The sequence below is a fragment of the Camelina sativa genome, chromosome 14 (assembly GCF_030686135.1).
Source record: "Camelina sativa cultivar CO46 ecotype springtype chromosome 14, ASM3068613v1".
In the NCBI taxonomy this organism is placed as follows: domain Eukaryota; kingdom Viridiplantae; phylum Streptophyta; class Magnoliopsida; order Brassicales; family Brassicaceae; genus Camelina; species Camelina sativa.
The window spans coordinates 17,181,621-17,201,808 of record NC_141893.1 but is presented as its reverse complement, the minus strand read 5'-3'; the positions used below and the strand labels follow the sequence as shown (position 1 = coordinate 17,201,808).

Below are 20,188 nucleotides of genomic sequence, written 5' to 3'. Positions count from 1 at the left end.
GGATCCTACTCTTGTTGGTTAGAACCTAACACTTTCTAACAAGCTCAACTCGGAAAAGGCCTGACACTCAAGAATACAATTGGCTTGAAAGAAGGGTTGGTTAAGGGTGCGGGGAACTGTTCCAAGGATGGGAATCAGCTACTTGGATTAACAAGGGTGGTAAAAAGGAGAAAGATAATCCAAGTATGTATGTGATATCTGTGAGTTCAATTTCAATGCATAATAGGATAATTACAAGTTAGGATTAGGTTCAGGTAGATAGGGAATGATATCAATTCAAAACATGCTTCAATCTTACAATTTCATGTTCAATCAACATGCATCAAAGAACTAATAACAAGGGTTTTGATCCTATCATATTGAATCCAGCATGCTACCAAGGTTACAATCATCATCAACCCCTATGCTAAATGCAAAAACCCTATATGAATGACACTAGACTCAATCCTAATGTGCAAGTGCAAACTACATGAACACTCTGTTTTTGTTGAAATTTTTGAAAATTTTCAATTTTTTTTGGTTTTTCTATGCAAATAGATGAATGCAGACTCAATCATGATATGATGCAAAAAAATTGAAATAAAAATCACAAAAAACAACATCAAATACTTCATCTCAAACCCTCCCCCAAACTTAAATTACACAATCTCCTGTGTAAGAAAAATTTGCAGAAGGATTTGAGAATCACAACAAAAACAATGCATGAATGAAATGGTATATACAAATGGCAGGTAGGAGTACCTCAGTAGTAGAAGAAGGAGTCAGAGCTCGCCCAATGAGTTGGTGCATGATATTGACTCTGTCCTTCACCTTGTTCCGGATCCGCTGAAATGACCTCAGCTGGTTGGTCGACATGCTGCTCAACCGCTTGTGTGTTCTGATACATGTTTGGCTGCTCGTCACACTGCATGTCATTGACTATGGACTCACCATGGTCTGATACCAACACAACCACCTCCATAGGCTGATAATCACCTTGTTGTTCGTCCTGCTTCTCAACCCCGCGCATGTCTTGATAATCACCCTGAGCATCATCTTGCTGCTCAACTTCGACCTCAACCTCATGCTCATCTCGAGCTGCAGAATGACGCGCTGACCGACGACTTGAGGAGGCTTTGGAACCACGCGAACTTTGTCTCCTTCTCTCCCTGGACTCATGAGACGAGTGTCACAAAGGAGCTGGTGAAGGATGACGCTCCCGTGACACATATGAAGATTGACGTGCTGGGGAGGAAACCAGAGAGAGTGTTCTTTGACGAGTTGACTCGAGAGTCGCGGAGGCGCATCCCGACATTGGTCTGGTGTTCTTGGGGATAGGCATTGGGACGACGGTAGTGGATATCGAACAGCTGAACTTACGCATGAAGTTCGTGTACGTCTTCGTGAAACTGTTGAACGCCCTGTCTCTTGCCTTCCTTCTTACAGATTTCATGGGTGCTTGTCCTGAACGCAACTCAGGTTCCTCCTGTTCGTAATCACTGTCCTCTCTTGAGTTAGAAGCTGGTACCGGTCTCTTCCCGCGACTCTTGCTCTTGGTGAGCGGTTTGACAGGTCTGCTTGACCCCGCTGCCTGTTCTGAACCTCCAACAACTTTGTCAACTATGTTCTTCATTTTTAGGAAACGCTTTGCCATGGAATCCGGTGATGAGTGTTTTCCACCCACACACCCATACGCCTCTCTCATCCCATGTATGACCTCAGTTCTTTTTCTGTTTCGCTGAGACATGATGAACTCAAAGCTAAACGTTAATATGTTAGTAAACAAGTAACAAGAGCAATTACGAAATTTTAAACTTGAAAGTGCGAAGAGAGGATAAATCAATCGAGTGGAATGGGATGGCGGTGAGTGAACTCTCCAGATCAGGTGTCGGTTTGACGGGAAGAATGGTGGTTCCGGGAGCTGTTTTGGCACGCTGGTACGAGTGGGGGTGTCGGCTCGAACAACGTGTTCCTTGGGCGGACAATGTCAGCTTGAGTATTGAAGCAGCGAGGATCGAGTCGTAGTGTGTTGGCTCGAGGTAGGTAGAGACTCCATTGGTCGTAATGTCGGACTCAAAGACTGAGACAACGCGGCGGATAAAGTGGATGTGATTCACTGCTTGAGTTGCGGTGAGGAGATGGTGACGAGGGAGACCAATGAAGCTTTGGTCGAGGATGTGTAACTCTGCGTTGGTCGAGTCAGAAAGGTTCGGATGGTTTCAGTCGAGTCGCGGAGCGTGATCGGGGCGACGGACATATCAACTTGTGGGGACCCTCACGGTGTAGGTCGAGTGGACGGAGGTTGGTGAGGTGACAATACTGGAGTAGCTTTGACAGTGGCGGTGGACAGTGGAATAGATGCGGCTCGAGCGGTGGCTCGATCGAGTGGGACGTCGGTGTCTCGAGTCGGGTCTTGACGTCGATCGAGTTGGAGATCTCACGTTCTTAAATCTTTGCCTCAACTGCACATATTTCATCTGCGTCAGATAGTTGCTCAAACTCCTCTTGTCCATTCGTTTCTCTATGGGAATCTAGCAGGTTCTTGTAACAAGTGGTCTCCTCATGCAAGAACCCTTCTTCCTCATCCTTGGTTAATGTGGTCTTGAGATGGTCCTCCTCAGCTAATTCCTCCAACAACTCATCAGCCAACTGATCCATCTCTTCAATATAGAAGATTTGTCCTCCTATTGTTGGTTTCATTAAGGTATCCTTGATGTCAAACTTCATAGTGAAGTCGTCCCCCAAATTAAGATCAATCTTGTCATTTCTAACATCAATGATAGCTCCAACAGTCACAAGGAATGGTCTTCCTAATATCATAGGATCTTTTGGCGCTTCATCCATTTCCAGAACCACAAAGTCGGTTGGTACTTCCACGTCTCCAATCCTGACAAGTAAATCTTCTAATATACCATGTGGAAGTCTCATTGTTCTATCTGCAAGGATGAGGGAGATGTCGCAACCTTTAAACCTTGTAAAACCCAACCTCTTAGCCATAGAGAATGGCATAAGATTAACTGAAGCGCCAAGATCACATAGACACCTATCAAAAGACATAGGTCCAAGGGAGCAAGGTAGAGTGAATGATCCAGGATCTTTGAGGTTCTTGGGTACAATCTTCTTCTGAATGATTGCACTACACTCAAGACTTAGTACCGACATTGGAAATGGTAAAGGTGGCTTGTATGGCGGAGGAATGAACCGCACAGGTTTATCCTTGGGAGCAGCGGGTTCTTTAGTAGCTTCAAGATCAGATTGCTTGGCTGACTTAATTGGATCCTTGAGCACCTCGACAAGATCCTTTATCTGAACTTCATCTTGAAGAAAATCCTCCATATCTAAACTCTCAGTGTCCTCAGTGAGCCGTACATCTACAACTTGGGTGGTGATGGCATGGATAGTAGCATAGTCCTTGGGGTTTTGAACTGCTTTTCCGGGTAGTTGTCCAGTTGTTGGGGTAGAAATAAAACAGTCTTGCCTTCCATATATTTCATCTTGGAGTTAAGAGCTTCAAACTTAACATTCAGATCATTGTATAAACATTCCATCCGCTGACTAAGTTCAGCAAACTTCTTAGCAGTATCCAGAGAACCACTAGCTTGACCTTGAAGAAGTTGTTGCAACATGTGCTTCATTTCTTGATCTGGAGCTTGAGTAGGTGGAACTTGTTGAGTTGAAAATCCTGGTGGTGGTCCGGAAGGAGTGTGATAACCTTGATGGAACTGTTGCTTAGGCACGAATCCTTGATTGTAAGGAACAAAAGGTTTTTGTGGACCTTGTTGTTGCTGTTGAGGAGGGTAAACCTGATCTTATGGATTTGCAACATTGGTGCTCCGGTAAGACAAATTGGGGTTTGCCTTGTATTGGTTGTAACCTTTGTTGTATTCACCCTGATTATGGACATAGCTGATCTCCTCAGTCTGCTCACCCTCCCCATCTGAAACTTGGAAAGGATAATCCTCAGATACAAAGTGGATGCTCCTCTGTTGGCTTAGCAAGATACGATCAAGTTTCTCATTGACATTCTTGAGGTCCTTCTTGTACTTCTCCTCAGACCTAGCGTCGCCTCTAACTATGCGGTCATAGTCTTCATTGTAGTTGTCGTCAGACTGGACTAGATTATCAACCAGTTGTCAACCTTCATCTACGTCCTTGTTCAGGAAGTTACCGTTAGAAGCAGTGTCAAGCAGCATGCGTATCTTTGGTAGTACACCACGGTAGAGAGTGCTCAGCAGTGACTCGTTGCTACTGGTTGTGGTAACCCTTGAAACGCTCACAGGCTTCACAGAATGATTCTGAGCTCTTCTGAGTGAAGCTAGATATCCCATTCCTGAGACGTGCTGTTCTGAAATTGGAGAAGAACTTGGCCAAGAATGCTTTCTTGCAACCATCCCAGGTGGTGATTGATCCCTTGGGAAGGTTTTTCTCCCATTGATGAGCTTTGTCTCCCAGGGAGAATGGGAAGAGGTGCAACTTGTAACCATCCTCACTCACGCCGTTGATCTTGGTGAGACTGCATAGACGGTGGAACTCGTCCAAGTGGTCGAGTGGATCCTCCATAGGCAACCCGTGAAACTTGTTTCCTTGGATCATGGAGATCAGACCACTCTTGATTTCGAAGTTGTTGTTCTGCACGGTGGGAGGGACGATTCCAGCATGCTGAGTATGAGTGTTCGGTGCATCCCCAGCACCAATGTTTCGCGGTCCCGGATGTGGTCCATTTGGTTGTTCCATTGTGACGGGTGCGGGATGATCAGTGAGTTGACGAGCTTGTCGTGGTCTTTGTAACCGGTTGATATCGTCGATAGCAGGAAGGAGGTTCTGATGTCCTCTTGATCTGGTGTGCATGCAACGTTGCAATCAACAGGTTCCTGAGATGCAAAACAAACAAGCAGACAACCAAAACAAGTCAGTACTCAGAATGATATGTGTAATAGAACTTAATCTTGCAAAACTTGAAATCTTAAATGTAGCAAAACGAATCCCAAATGGCAACGGCGCCAAATTGATACTAAGATTTTTGTGTGTCTCCTAGTAGGTTCAATTAACCTTATGCAATTGTAGTACTTAAGGTGTCAATCCAAATGGAATGTTGCTACCACTCAAGATGCAATCAAGAAATCACAAGTTAAGCCAATTCAAAAAGAGTGTTTTTATGTCTAACAATCCTAGAGCGATCAGAAAGCAAAACGGAAATGAGTCATAGACCTAGAAACAAAAATGTATGACAAGAAGCGAACAAGAATAATTGAAACCGAAAACGATTCTAAGCATGAACAAACGAAACAGTCTCAGGAATGTAATATCAATCAAAAAGATAAAAGTCCTATGGATGTGAGTAATTGATGTTGGTGGAGTCTCCTAGTCTACAGAGTGTTTAACATACGACAAGCAAACTATCCCTAAACAATGAACATCACAATTTAGCTAATCCGATCTCTTGGCAAAAGCTACTCAGACTCAACCACTTCCATACCTAGCTCTCGCTAGAGAAACATGATCAAGCATGGCATGAAAAACAAGTTCATTCACGTCAACAAACATCCTAGACAACTAATCTCTTAGGCTAGGAACGTAAGTCTCTGGCACTAGTTGGTCAGACATTTCATCAAACTCCTTTTGGGTGTGGAAATGTCTCGAAGCTAGTTCCAATTGATTAGAGAGAAACTAGTAATTCTAACACTAGTCCAGAAGGGAATCATACAAATCAAGCTTAAACACCCTACATCCTAAGATCCTCCACCTAGTCTATCCCATCCCTAAGAACCTTAACACTACTCAGATCCGGAAATCATCAGCAAAGATACAAATCCATAAAAACATTGAACAAAGCATAGTAGATAGATAGAAATGAGAAGAACAACTTTTTAGAAGAAAGCGAGTGCAAAAACTCAATGAATTAGAAGATATTTAGATCCTGAAAATGTTTTTGGAGGCTAAGTAAAACCTTAAGAACAAAATGAGATAAAAGATAGGATGTTTCCGCCAAAACTTAACAAAACGTACTTATAGTAAAAACATGTAAATCCCTAAAACTTAAAACGACAAGATCAAGAGCCGGTTTGGGAATCTCGTGAAGCGTGTAAGACGGAACGTCTTCCTGACATTTGCGAACGAGTGGTGGCTTGAGTGGGTGATGGTGTTGGCTCGAGTGGTGGAGGGTCGAGTCGAAGGGCAGCAGCTCGAGCTGGAGGGTCGAGTCGAAGGACAGCAGCTCCAGCTGGAGGGTCGAGTCGACGGGCAGCGGCTCGAGCTGGGTGTAGACGCATCCACTAAAACGATGATAACTTTTGAACCATACTTCCGATTGGCTTGACATAAACGGCATTAGAAAGATGACTCAATTCTCAACAACGTTGATGAAGACGTTGAAAGCTAAATCTCACTCGAATGGAACGTCTCGAACGGGGTGGAGTGGTTGCATGACGAGTGGCTCGAGCTGGGTGTATACGCGTCCACTAAAATGATGATAACGTTTGAACCATACTTCCGATTGGCTTAAAATAAATAGCATTGGAAAGATGATTCTATTCTCTACAACTTTGGTGAAGACTTCGAAAACTGAATCCCTCGACCGGTGGCTCGAGTGATGACTCGAGTGGTGACTCGAGAGTGGTGGACTCGAATGGTGTTGGGTCGACTCGAAGGACGTGGACTCGAATGGTGTTGGGTCGACTTGAAGGATGAGGACTTGAATGGTGACTCGAACAGAGTCTCGGACAATGTGTTCCTGACGTCTCCTACATACCAGAAATACTCCGAAATGCACAATGTATGGAAGGATGATGCAAGAACTATCTAAATATGCAAAGTGTACAAAAGAGGCTAGAAATTGATGCAAACCGACTAGTTACCTAGCTAAATGCATGACAAATACATACTAAGCAGAGACAAAATATAGACATATCATATGTATATATAATATGAAATAAGTTTAACATTAATTAAAATTACTTACACTTATTAGATCATTCCACCAATCAGCTGACATGTCGAGCTCTCCAAATTCATTGAATCCAAATCCAGTAGTTGTTCGTTTGATCTGCTTGTAAACATCGTACTGCTTTTTTATGTGATCCATCCGGTTTTTGAAAGTTTTCCACGGAAGAGCCAAACCAAAACGTTTGAGAAATTCAGCTCGAACACTTTGTCGACCAATTTCATCAAGACATTTACCCGTCCAGTGACCTTTGTCATTTTGATCATTGCACAATTGCAATAATCCATGACTCAGTTCACGATTCCACATAAATTTAAAATAAATATTTAAATACAATCAATCACATTGATAAACACTTAAAAATATAGGAGACGAAAACTAGAACACTAATTAAAAAAAAAAAGAAGAAGAAGAAATAAGAGAGAGGGTCACCTCGGAAGATGGTGTTGAAGAACCTTCGTTTTGATTTGCTATATTGTCCTACACGGAAAAAAGTTCAATAATGTTTGCATGTTTGGATTTATGTAAGCTTAAAATATATAGATTGAAACCTTACCCAAACTCTCTCTTAACCTTTTGTGAAGTGATAATTGTTGGGTTGAGCTGTTGGTATTTATAGACTTAAATTTTTAAACTATCAAGAATTCTATTACAGATATTGTAAGTAAAATTAGCAATTTTGTAAATAAAATTTAAATATATATTTTTGAAAATGTTAATTTTAAATTTGAATAAAGGAATATTGAAAGCATATTCGAATATATTGTTGATTATTCGGACTCAAGTCAAAGATTTTTTTACCAGAATGTTTTTGTTTCAAAATTAATATATTTTAAGTGATCATTATTTAAAAGTAATAGCCCAAACTCTCCCAAATCCAGTATGATAACGCTTCATAGTTTAGAGCAGTTACCCTTTTTTTCTACACGTGTGAAAGGGATAAAAAAATTCTTGATTGGCGTTGAGCATTGGCGTTTCCCACATAACGCCCCCACAAACGCTTTACCAATCTATACTATAATCTTCAGGTTCCAGTGTCTTCTTAAGTATAACTCCGTATGCATGTTCACATCAGATTCCGTAGATTTGATACTTCATGCAGGTACACTTCATTGTTCTCAACAGACTTTGTGCCTGTCATAACCCAACTAGACTTCATACATCCCATTTGTGGTAGCACTCACAAAGCACTCAAAAGCTTTCTCATGTTCTTTAGCAAAGAACCGTTTGACATAAGGAGTACAAATGCCTAACACACAAATCAAAACGATGTTAACGATAATAACCTTTGTTAACAAATCAAAACAATAACTAACCTTTGTTAACAAATCAAAACAATAACTAACCTTTGTTAACAAATCAAAACAATGTTAACAAGTCAAAACAATAACTAACCTTTGTGATCATGAGAAAGGGCAGATCGTTTAGCAATCTGAACCATGGCAAGCTTTCTAACCATCTCTAACATAGCCACAAATGGCTTTTCTCTTGCCTTGTTGATGGTATTGTTGAAGGACTCTATGGAGTTGTTCTCAACATCTTCACAGTAATTGCCAAGCTTGTGAAAGGCCCTGCACCAAGTCTTTGGTTTTGTCTTCATGACATCTTCATGCACCTTTGAGTCATATGCGTGGATCCTCTCCAAGTTCTGATCATATTCGGTGGTATTGTAGCTCCAAGCCAGATCCCAAAGATGTTTCTTCAGAAGATTTTTGTTAGGATGACTCTTCTTCAGGTTCCCATAAATGTGCCTAACACATTTTCGATGCTCCACCTTTGGTAACTCTAACTCAACAGCTTTTATCAAATCCTGAAACAGAAACCGCATGATTATGCTACAACTTCATAAAACATAATTATGCTAGAGCTTAATAAATACAAAACGAAACACATACCTTTTGCCGATCTGACAGAATAATGTAACCATCTCCATCACCTTAGTCTAGATCAATCTTCAACCTATTCACAAACCATTGCCAATTATCTGTGTTCTCGACTTGAACAACGCTCCATGCTATTGGATAAATAGCATTGTCTGCATCTCTGCCTAATGTCGCTAATAACTGCCCTTTAATCTTTTCTTTTAAGAAATACCCATCAACTCCTATTAGTGGCCTACAACTAGCTTTCCATGTTTTTCTAAGAACATCAAAACAGACATAAAACAGGTTAAAGACATCCTCACCAGCATCATTCTTCATGGTAGCAATATCCACAACAGATCCTGGATTTGATTCCATAATCTCGGCACCATAATCTCGGAGACGTGCAAACTGAGTATCATAGTCCGACGAGATCCATCCCAATGCCTTTCTCCTAGCAGCTTGACATTGAGGCCTTGTAACTGATATCTTCCACTTCTCCATTATAATCTTTTCCATCTTGGCAAGCATGTAATACTCTGGTTCTTCCCTAATCTTATCAAGAAAAATCCTAGCTATCACTGGGACCGAAAACATTGCACACTCTTCATTAGGGATACATATATGTTTATCCTTGTACACCGTAATCCTCCAGAAAGGATCATCACCGAGAGATGCAGCATACACTTGCCACCCACATTTTCCCTTAGCACCAATACATTTAAACTCGATTGCATCTCTATCATACATGTATTGCTTCAGATTGGAACTTGTTAGTAGTGCATAGTCGGTGACACACTCCTTGAACGAGATTCCATTGTGGAATTTTTGGTCTTTATACATTATCCCATCACCATGAAGAATGGGTGTTCGCATTCTCACTTGACCATCTTCACGACCATCAGCCTCGTCGTCGGTTTCTAGGTACACATCGTGATGGATTGATTGTTCATCTTCGGTGAACTCTTTGGCAAGCATGTGGACAAAAGATTCATCTCAATCTTCTGCCCCTGAATCGTGATCTCGATCTCTTCCTACCGGAGGATTATCATCTGCGAGGATTATATCCATTGTCGAGAGAGTGAATAAAAGCAACGAAATGAGAAATCGATTTGGGGGTTTTGATTTTAGGGTTTTTCGAGAGAGAAATCGATTTGGGGGTTTTGAAAGTAGGGTTCGTAAATAAAGAAGATAGATGTGAGAAATCGATTTGAGGGTTCGGGTATTGGTTAATCATGGTTTAATATTCTAATCGGGTTGTAATCGGGTTGAAATTGGGTTTAATTGGTTCAATGGGTTTATTACTTGGTCAAGCAAATAGTAAACCAACAGTAACCCGTATAACCCAGATTCATGGGCGATTAGATGATATATAATACTTCAGGGGAAAATGGCATGAGAACTATCGTCTCGCGGAAAAATAGATTTACAATAGTTTATGGGGGATCCACAGGATGAGATTTAAGTTCCGCGTAGATGTGGTACGATGTCATAGTTATGGGGGGGGGAATAGGACGTGTTTCCGCTTATATACATATGTAGGGGTGTCAAATTGGTTAAACCAACCCAAAACCATTAGGTTTTAGTGTTTAATGGGTGATGATTCAACCCAACTCATTTAGCAAGGTTTGGATCAAACCACAATCCATTTAGCTTAATGGATTAATGAGTTAAATGAATTGACCCACTTTGTATAATCATGAGACTATGTATAATTTTACAAAATTATCAAAGCTTGTGTAATTTTATAGATAAACTGTTTATGATAAACATGATTTATGTCTCTATTTAGATTTTGAAAACAATAAATTTTAAACAATAATAATCCAGAAAATAACATCATTGTTTTAAGTTGTATTCTAAAATCTTCTTCTAAGATGTCTTCTTTAATCTTCTTCTAAGTTCTCGTTGACACCATTGTTTCCCTCACATTCATTAAGCTTCTTCTAACCTGTCTTTGACACCATCTCCATCTGAAATCAAACTCTACACATGAAACAAAACTCAAACATTCTAGACATCAAACACTCAAACACTACGCATCAACACTCAAACTCAAACATTCTAGACATCAAACACTCGAACACTGAAACACTACTCATCAAACAAAACTGAAACAAAAGAAAGACAAGAGAACCTCTAAATGGCGGTGGTTTTAAGTCTCTGGTCTTGTGGGGAAGGAAATATCAACAGAATTGTCTCCCACAGAATTTGGATATGATCGAATACTAATTATATTGCCATTGTCATCTACAAATTGTAAGAGAATAATATAAACTAATTCAAGTAAAGCAAATTGGTAAACTATATAGTATTATTTACCTTCTCAATCCACCTTGTAACCATGTATCCAAGAATGAGTGCATAACAAAGCTTGCACATTACTGGGAAGGAGTCGACTCCTATACTTGTTAATCAAATGAGCTCACCAGATGCCAAGATGGTTTACAGAATATAGTCTGAAATCAAAATGCAAGAACTTTTTACGTAGTTCTGATGGTTCACCAGATTTCATAAGGGATCTACCACAAAGCATAATTGAAAATATTCTGACTCGTCTTTAGATTAGAGATGCGATAAGAATAAGTGTGTTATCTAGCAAATGGAGATATGAGTCAAATGGAGATATACGGTTTAATTTGGTATTTAAAATCAATTTAACTATATTTGGTTTGGTTTTAGTTAACTTATCAACCATTTTATATCAATCCATTAAACTCATAAACCATTATAATCCATTAACCCATTAAAACTCAAACTATTAATCCAATAAATTTTTGGATTGGTTTGGTTTGGATTGATCTATAAATTTGGAACCATTTAGACACCCCTATACATATGTAATCAAATAAATTTTGTAGGGATGAAGTTATATATACATCTATTTACAAAGATGGACCCACGTTCATTAGAGGGGGTGAATTTAGGAAAACTAAAAATAAATTCTCCCTAAATTCAAAAATTAAAAAGTTTTGTCCCATGCTACAGCGAGATAATTCCTAGTAAACATACATTATCTACGCATCATTTGTTATTATTATTCTTATTAGGGAACACATCGGCTAAAAATCTACATATAAGCAAAAGGTACATATATACTACTCTGTTTTTTCCTTTTCATCATTTTTCTAATCATGTTGAAGATGACGAGTAAGAATTTTTGTTGTAAATCGATAAAACAACTTTAGATTCAATCAAGTACTTATTGATGGATCTGACACGAGCTTTAAACACGGAAATAGAGAAAACACATAAACAGAGAACACAGAGATTTGGTGACCCAATTCACTGCATCAGCAGCTACGTCTGGGGAGGAAACAGAGTCCTCAACATCCATTATAGATCAAGAGTTACATATGTGTTACAACATATCTCTCACACTCATCTAACATTCTAGATCGAGTCTCACAAGAACAACATATGAAAGAAGAATAACAAGAGATTGAGCCTAGATACACCGAGAATCTACATCTCTCTCTAGCTCTGTTCACCTCTTCAGAACCGCCTGAACTAGGGTTCGGCGCAACTCTTGTTGCTCTCTCTTCTCTTCATCTGTTTGACCTTATGTATTTATACCTAATACATAGTCAGTTCTTGTATGAGTTTCACACTAATATATGGCCCAGTTTCTGACAGACCAAACAGGCCCATGTTAAACAAACATAGACAAACTTCTGATCCACTACAACTTCCTGTTTCAAGTTGGATCACATCTCAAAAAACTCCACCTTGATTCAAGCTTGAAACTTTGAAGAAACACGCCCCATAGAACCTTTGGAATCCAGCTCTGAACTTGGCTAAAAAATCTTCAATAACTTGCATAAGCTACCCATACGACAAACATATCAGCAAATTCAACTCCTGAAATTTGCATCAACCATCAACACATCCTTCTGTGAATAACCACACAGACCCCTGAACCTTGACAATTCTTATGTCCATTCCTTCAAAGATAAACCAGTACTCAAGACACTCTTGTGTCATCCTTGTCATGCGTTTGACATCTTCATAGCTTTGATCATGAGATTCCCACTCATAAGCTATACAATAATATGTTAACTCAACAAATCACTTCATAAGCTAGACCACTTATGAGTTAAACAATCACACAGTTTTCATTATGGTTTATGTCAAACACCATATACCTGTTTTAGTGATTGAATTTCATCCTGCAAAACCTGATTCTAACTTGCTAGCCCTTGAATTCCAACTCTTGTGCGCACTGAGACAGAAATCAAACCTTTACTTGAATCACCTACATAAACACTGAAAAACCCTTGTTTCAACCTGAACCAATTCTCTGATTTTAACTTATCAAAATAACAAACCCTCTTTATCACTCATATAGATAGAGTGAGCCGGTTACAACTTGAGCCAACCAAATAACCAATGATCTTCAATCGACTCTTTGTACCTGTTTGAGTTACAACCAAACCGGGTTAACTCAAACCACAAGTGTTGTCTCTCACATGTATGATCATACACCTTGACAACAACACCTTCTTGAGTTTGTTAGACATGTAAAGAATCTCAACATCCAGAAACACCACTGTATAACCCGAGATTATCCATTACAACCATATGTCTTAACATATCAACCTGAACCACTTCACAGGTTCAAACATCCTGGTAAAATAGAATTACCACCAACAACTTGTGACACGCTGTCAGTCACTTCAACCATGTATCATATCATCATAACATGTGATATGTCTGAGAAAATACCTTAAAGCTTCTTCACATCAAACCTTAAGCTCATGATGTGTTACTCCAACTCTGCAACACATTCACCAGTACGCAGAATCCACCAAACAACTTGGTACATCATCATAAATCTTCTTAGAACTTTAACAGCCTTTTACCAAGGAGATTATTCAAACTCCACCTTATGATGCAAATATACAACTTAAAACTTCTCAGGTAGTTGTCTTCAACTAATCCACAAATGCAATTTGACTCTCTTGCATAATCAGTTTTTCTATGACTTCATATCAGTTGCAAATACTTCAAGCCTTGAGATAAGACATGTTTCCATGCGAGATGCACAACAGACTTTCCTGATATAAATTATAGAGACCATACTTACAAACACCTGCAATTGTCTCTAAGATTCTCGTTCAGAAGAAAAAACACCTTCGTGTTCATTTTGATGTCACAGAAAAAAACCTTGTAACTTACTTCAATACCGGAGATCACTTCATGACTGAATACCTCAAACACAACACAATCACTTATGTGTCTTCAAAATCAAACAGTCTTTTCCTCTATGGTTTTGACTGACTCCAAAGAGACTGTCCTAGTGACTGAATCAAAAAACCTTTTAATCTCTGCTTACTAACTCAGAAAATCCTTCTGAACCACATAGCAGAACTCTAGAATCAAATATGTTCCAAACACCTGAAACAGTCTTCGATTCAAATTCAATTTGTATGACAACAATAGATTGAATCCCAAAATGCACCGCTGTTGTTTCTAACAGGTCACGCCGCCTGACATCCTAAGGCTATGAAGACTTTCGACACAAAATTTTGTTCAATCTACTACACATAACAAATATTCAGCCAACAGTTTTAACAATCACCATCTTAGCATACCTTTGTTCAATTCACACTGACCTCTGATACACTCCATCATGTAGATAAACACCTCCTGAATACGAATTCCCACACTCTCTTATAGCTTCAGACAATCTTGACTCATTCACATACTCCCTTGACTGCTATTATCAAGACTTTGTATACTTCTGCACTAGTCGCAATATATACCAGAGCGAGATGCCTGATACATTCTAAGAAAAACCACATGATTCTTGATTAAACTAGCTTCTAACTGACATTACCAATCCAATTTAAGCCAAACAATCATATTGATTTCTATCACCAAATGTAAACTCCACCTTGATGACAACCAGTCTGATCAGCTACCAATTATCAATGCAACCTCATGTTTTCTCTTGATCATGATGTCAAACCGACAGTGATGGCCTATTGTGCAAACTTTAAGACCTTGAGTCTCCATGTCTGAATTTCACTATAATCATGTTATCTCATCTCTTTTGAAATTGAAGCCTTTAGTCATCACATCACTGATTTTTCCTTATCATCTTTCACCATGAGTCTGTACTCGTCTTCACAAAACTCATCTGTCACATCAGCTATATCCTGAGCTTGATCAGTCTCTGCAACATCCACAGAAACCTAAACAGTGACTACACACTTACACGTTATTCCAACAAAGCACCCATTTGTTCCTTCTGCTTCAGCACTCATGTGCCACAAAATATCAAACAACAGACCTTGTAGTCTTGAGCCAATTTTCCCAGACTCCTTTCAGCTCCCTGATGATCTCTTTTAACGCTTGATCATCAACACTCTGAACTTTTCCTAGATTCACAAGAATCTAACCATTGACACTGATACTCACATCCTGCAATCAACTACACACTTTCTCAAATCTTAGCCAGACTTAAATTTCCTCAAAGATCCTAACCTGTCTTATTTCCAACAAATTAACCTAAAACTGTTTCATGCTCATCTGCAACTTCTTCTTTTATCTGAACCAGAAACCCTTATTGATACTTAAACAACCATTAACACACATAGGAATTCAAGCTTTTATGGCGTCCCATTGTAGCAGAATCCTATTCATATGGATTGTTCAACTTCTGAAACTCGCACACAAGCTGCATCAGACCTTCAGCAAACTGAATATACCAAAACACAACCTGGAACCCAGCATTGAATCTTGGATAATCCCTTGCAAAATCAACAGCCAACCTTTTGTGCTATACCAATATTCTGATTCTCTTAACTCATGTAGACCATCAACAAATAGAAACAACTCTTTAGAACATCACACTTTGACCTTGTGACTGTAGAGGATACAGACTTGACGTCTTCAATATTTGAACCTAAAGCAAGTAGAGGTTAGCTCCACCTCAAACTAATCTCCTATTGGTTGCGCAACCTTAAATCAAGAACAAACTCTATGGATGAGAGTTCTTGTACCAGCCTCAAGATGTATCATATAACTGATATCAACATCATCACCAGTGAACATCTTGGTCCAGAACTCACATTGATGTTCAACTCTCGAGCCATTGGAGGAGACAAGTTGTAGATCCTTCAGAGTTCATAAACCTGAAAACATCTGATCTTATCGGATCCGTTGTAGTGAATCTTTCATAAACCTGAAACCCAGAACAGCCACCATCTTCTTCTTTCATGTTATTATTAGCACCATCTATCTGCGAACTACAGATCTGATATAAAGCTATCACTTTCCTTCACAGATCTGAAAGCTTTCTCACAAAGCTTGCTCCTCAAGAACCTGAGGCTCTGATACCACTTGTTGTAAATCGATAAAACAACTTTAGATTCAATCAAGTACTTATTGATGGATCTGACACGAGCTTTAAACACGGAAATAGAGAAAACACATAAACAGAGAACACAGAGATTTGGTGACCCAATTCACTGCATCAGCAGCTACGTCTGGGGAGGAAACAAAGTCCTCAACATCCATTATAGATCAAGAGTTACATATGTGTTACAACATATCTCTCACACTCATCTAACATTCTAGATCGAGTCTCACAAGAACAACATATGAAAGAAGAATAACAAGAGATTGAGCCTAGATACACCGAGAATCTACATCTCTCTCTAGCTCTGTTCACCTCTTCAGAACCGCCTGAACTAGGGTTCGGCGCAACTCTTGTTGCTCTCTCTTCTCTTCATCTGTTTGACCTTATGTATTTATACCTAATACATAGTCAGTTCTTGTATGAGTTTCACACTAATATATGGCCCAGTTTCTGACAGACCAAACAGGCCCATGTTAAACAAACATAGACAAACTTCTGATCCACTACAACTTCCTGTTTCAAGTTGGATCACATCTCAAAAAACTCCACCTTGATTCAAGCTTGAAACTTTGAAGAAACACGCCCCATAGAACCTTTGGAATCCAGCTCTGAACTTGGCTAAAAAATCTTCAATAACTTGCATAAGCTACCCATACGACAAACATATCAGCAAATTCAACTCCTGAAATTTGCATCAACCATCAACGCATCCTTCTGTGAATAACCACACAGACCCCTGAACCTTGACAATTCTTATGTCCATTCCTTCAAAGATAAACCAGTACTCAAGACACTCTTGTGTCATCCTTGTCATGCGTTTGACATCTTCATAGCTTTGATCATGAGATTCCCACTCATAAGCTATACAATAATATGTTAACTCAACAAATCACTTCATAAGCTAGACCACTTATGAGTTAAACAATCACACAGTTTTCATTATGGTTTATGTCAAACACCATATACCTGTTTTAGTGATTGAATTTCATCCTGCAAAACCTGATTCTAACTTGCTAGCCCTTGAATTCCAACTCTTGTGCGCACTGAGACAGAAATCAAACCTTTACTTGAATCACCTACATAAACACTGAAAAACCCTTGTTTCAACCTGAACCAATTCTCTGATTTTAACTTATCAAAATAACAAACCCTCTTTATCACTCATATAGATAGAGTGAGCCGGTTACAACTTGATCCAACCAAATAACCAATGATCTTCAATCGACTCTTTGTACCTGTTTGAGTTACAACCAAACCGGGTTAACTCAAACCACAAGTGTTGTCTCTCACATGTATGATCATACACCTTGACAACAACACCTTCTTGAGTTTGTTAGACATGTAAAGAATCTCAACATCCAGAAACACCACTGTATAACCCGAGATTATCCATTACAACCATATGTCTTAACATATCAACCTGAACCACTTCACAGGTTCAAACATCCTGGTAAAATAGAATTACCACCAACAACTTGTGACACGCTGTCAGTCACTTCAACCATGTATCATATCATCATAACATGTGATATGTCTGAGAAAATACCTTAAAGCTTCTTCACATCAAACCTTAAGCTCATGATGTGTTACTCCAACTCTGCAACACATTCACCAGTACGCAGAATCCACCAAACAACTTGGTACATCATCATAAATCTTCTTAGAACTTTAACAGCCTTTTACCAAGGAGATTATTCAAACTCCACCTTATGATGCAAATATACAACTTAAAACTTCTCAGGTAGTTGTCTTCAACTGATCAACAAATGCAATTTGACTCTCTTGCATAATCAGTTTTTCTATGACTTCATATCAGTTGCAAATACTTCAAGCCTTGAGATAAGACATGTTTCCATGCGAGATGCACAACAGACTTTCCTGATATAAATTATAGAGACCATACTTACAAACACCTGCAATTGTCTCTAAGATTCTCGTTCAGAAGAAAAAACACCTTCGTGTTCATTTTGATGTCACAGAAAAAAACCTTGTAACTTACTTCAATACCGGAGATCACTTCATGACTGAATACCTCAAACACAACACAATCACTTATGTGTCTTCAAAATCAAACAGTCTTTTCCTCTATGGTTTTGACTGACTCCAAAGAGACTGTCCTAGTGACTGAATCAAAAAACCTTTTAATCTCTGCTTACTAACTCAGAAAATCCTTCTGAACCACATAGCAGAACTCTAGAATCAAATATGTTCCAAACACCTGAAACAGTCTTCGATTCAAATTCAATTTGTATGACAACAATAGATTGAATCCCAAAATGCACCGCTGTTGTTTCTAACAGGTCACGCCGCCTGACATCCTAAGGCTATGAAGACTTTCGACACAAAATTTTGTTCAATCTACTACACATAACAAATATTCAGCCAACAGTTTTAACAATCACCATCTTAGCATACCTTTGTTCAATTCACACTGACCTCTGATACACTCCATCATGTAGATAAACACCTCCTGAATACGAATTCCCACACTCTCTTATAGCTTCAGACAATCTTGACTCATTCACATACTCCCTTGACTGCTATTATCAAGACTTTGTATACTTCTGCACTAGTCGCAATATATACCAGAGCGAGATGCCTGATACATTCTAAGAAAAACCACATGATTCTTGATTAAACTAGCTTCTAACTGACATTACCAATCCAATTTAAGCCAAACAATCATATTGATTTCTATCACCAAATGTAAACTCCACCTTGATGACAACCAGTCTGATCAGCTACCAATTATCAATGCAACCTCATGTTTTCTCTTGATCATGATGTCAAACCGACAGTGATGGCCTATTGTGCAAACTTTAAGACATTGAGTCTTCCATGTCTGAATTTCACTATAATCATGTTATCTCATCTCTTTTGAAATTGAAGCCTTTAGTCATCACATCACTGATTTTTCCTTATCATCTTTCACCATGAGTCTGTACTCGTCTTCACAAAACTCATCTGTCACATCAACTATATCCTGAGCTTGATCAGTCTCTGCAACATCCACAGAAACCTGAACAGTGACTACACACTTACACGTTATTCCAACAAAGCACCCATTTGTTCCTTCTGCTTCAGCACTCATGTGCCACAAAATATCAAACAACAGACCTTGTAGTCTTGAGCCAATTTTCCCAGACTCCTTTCAGCTCCCTGATGATCTCTTTTAACGCTTGATCATCAACACTCTGAACTTTTCCTAGATTCACAAGAATCTAACCATTGACACTGATACTCACATCCTGCAATCAACTACACACTTTCTCAAATCTTAGCCAGACTTAAATTTCCTCAAAGATCCTAACCTGTCTTATTTCCAACAAATTAACCTAAAACTGTTTCATGCTCATCTGCAACTTCTTCTTTTATCTGAACCAGAAACCCTTATTGATACTTAAACAACCATTAACACACATAGGAATTCAAGCTTTTATGGCGTCCCATTGTAGCAGAATCCTATTCATATGGATTGTTCAACTTCTGAAACTCGCACACAAGCTGCATCAGACCTTCAGCAAACTGAATATACCAAAACACAACCTGGAACCCAGCATTGAATCTTGGATAATCCCTTGCAAAATCAACAGCCAACCTTTTGTGCTATACCAATATTCTGATTCTCTTAACTCATGTAGACCATCAACAAATAGAAACAACTCTTTAGAACATCACACTTTGACCTTGTGACTGTAGAGGATACAGACTTGACGTCTTCAATATTTGAGCCTAAAGCAAGTAGAGGTTAGCTCCACCTCAAACTAATCTCCTATTGGTTGCGCAACCTTAAATCAAGAACAAACTCTATGGATGAGAGTTCTTGTACCAGCCTCAAGATATATCATATAACTGATATCAACATCATCACCAGTGAACATCTTGGTCCAGAACTCACATTGATGTTCAACTCTCGAGCCATTGGAGGAGACAAGTTGTAGATCCTTCAGAGTTCATAAACCTGAAAACATCTGATCTTATCGGATCCGTTGTAGTGAATCTTTCATAAACCTGAAACCCAGAACAGCCACCATCTTCTTC

General features: G+C 39.1%; 1 protein-coding gene and 1 non-coding gene across 2 annotated transcripts; one reads left to right on the top strand and one right to left on the bottom strand.

The window, feature by feature from the left end:
- The first annotated feature begins 4,208 nt into the window (after positions 1–4,208).
- LOC147928336 (small nucleolar RNA R71) lies at positions 4,209–4,317 on the top strand. Its single transcript, XR_015581152.1, has one exon. It is a non-coding gene; the product is annotated as a small nucleolar RNA R71 (small nucleolar RNA).
- A 4,539-nt stretch (positions 4,318–8,856) lies between these two features.
- LOC104743754 (uncharacterized) lies at positions 8,857–9,759 on the bottom strand. Its single transcript, XM_010464803.2, has one exon. It carries the CDS (start codon positions 9,757–9,759, stop codon positions 8,857–8,859), a length of 903 nt encoding a protein of 300 aa, XP_010463105.2.
- Positions 9,760–20,188: the final 10,429 nt, after the last annotated feature.

Coding starts and splice junctions, on each gene's coding strand:
- LOC104743754 (XM_010464803.2), bottom strand. CDS start 9,759: ATGCTTGCCAAAGAGTTCACCGAAGATGAACAATCAATCCATCACGAT.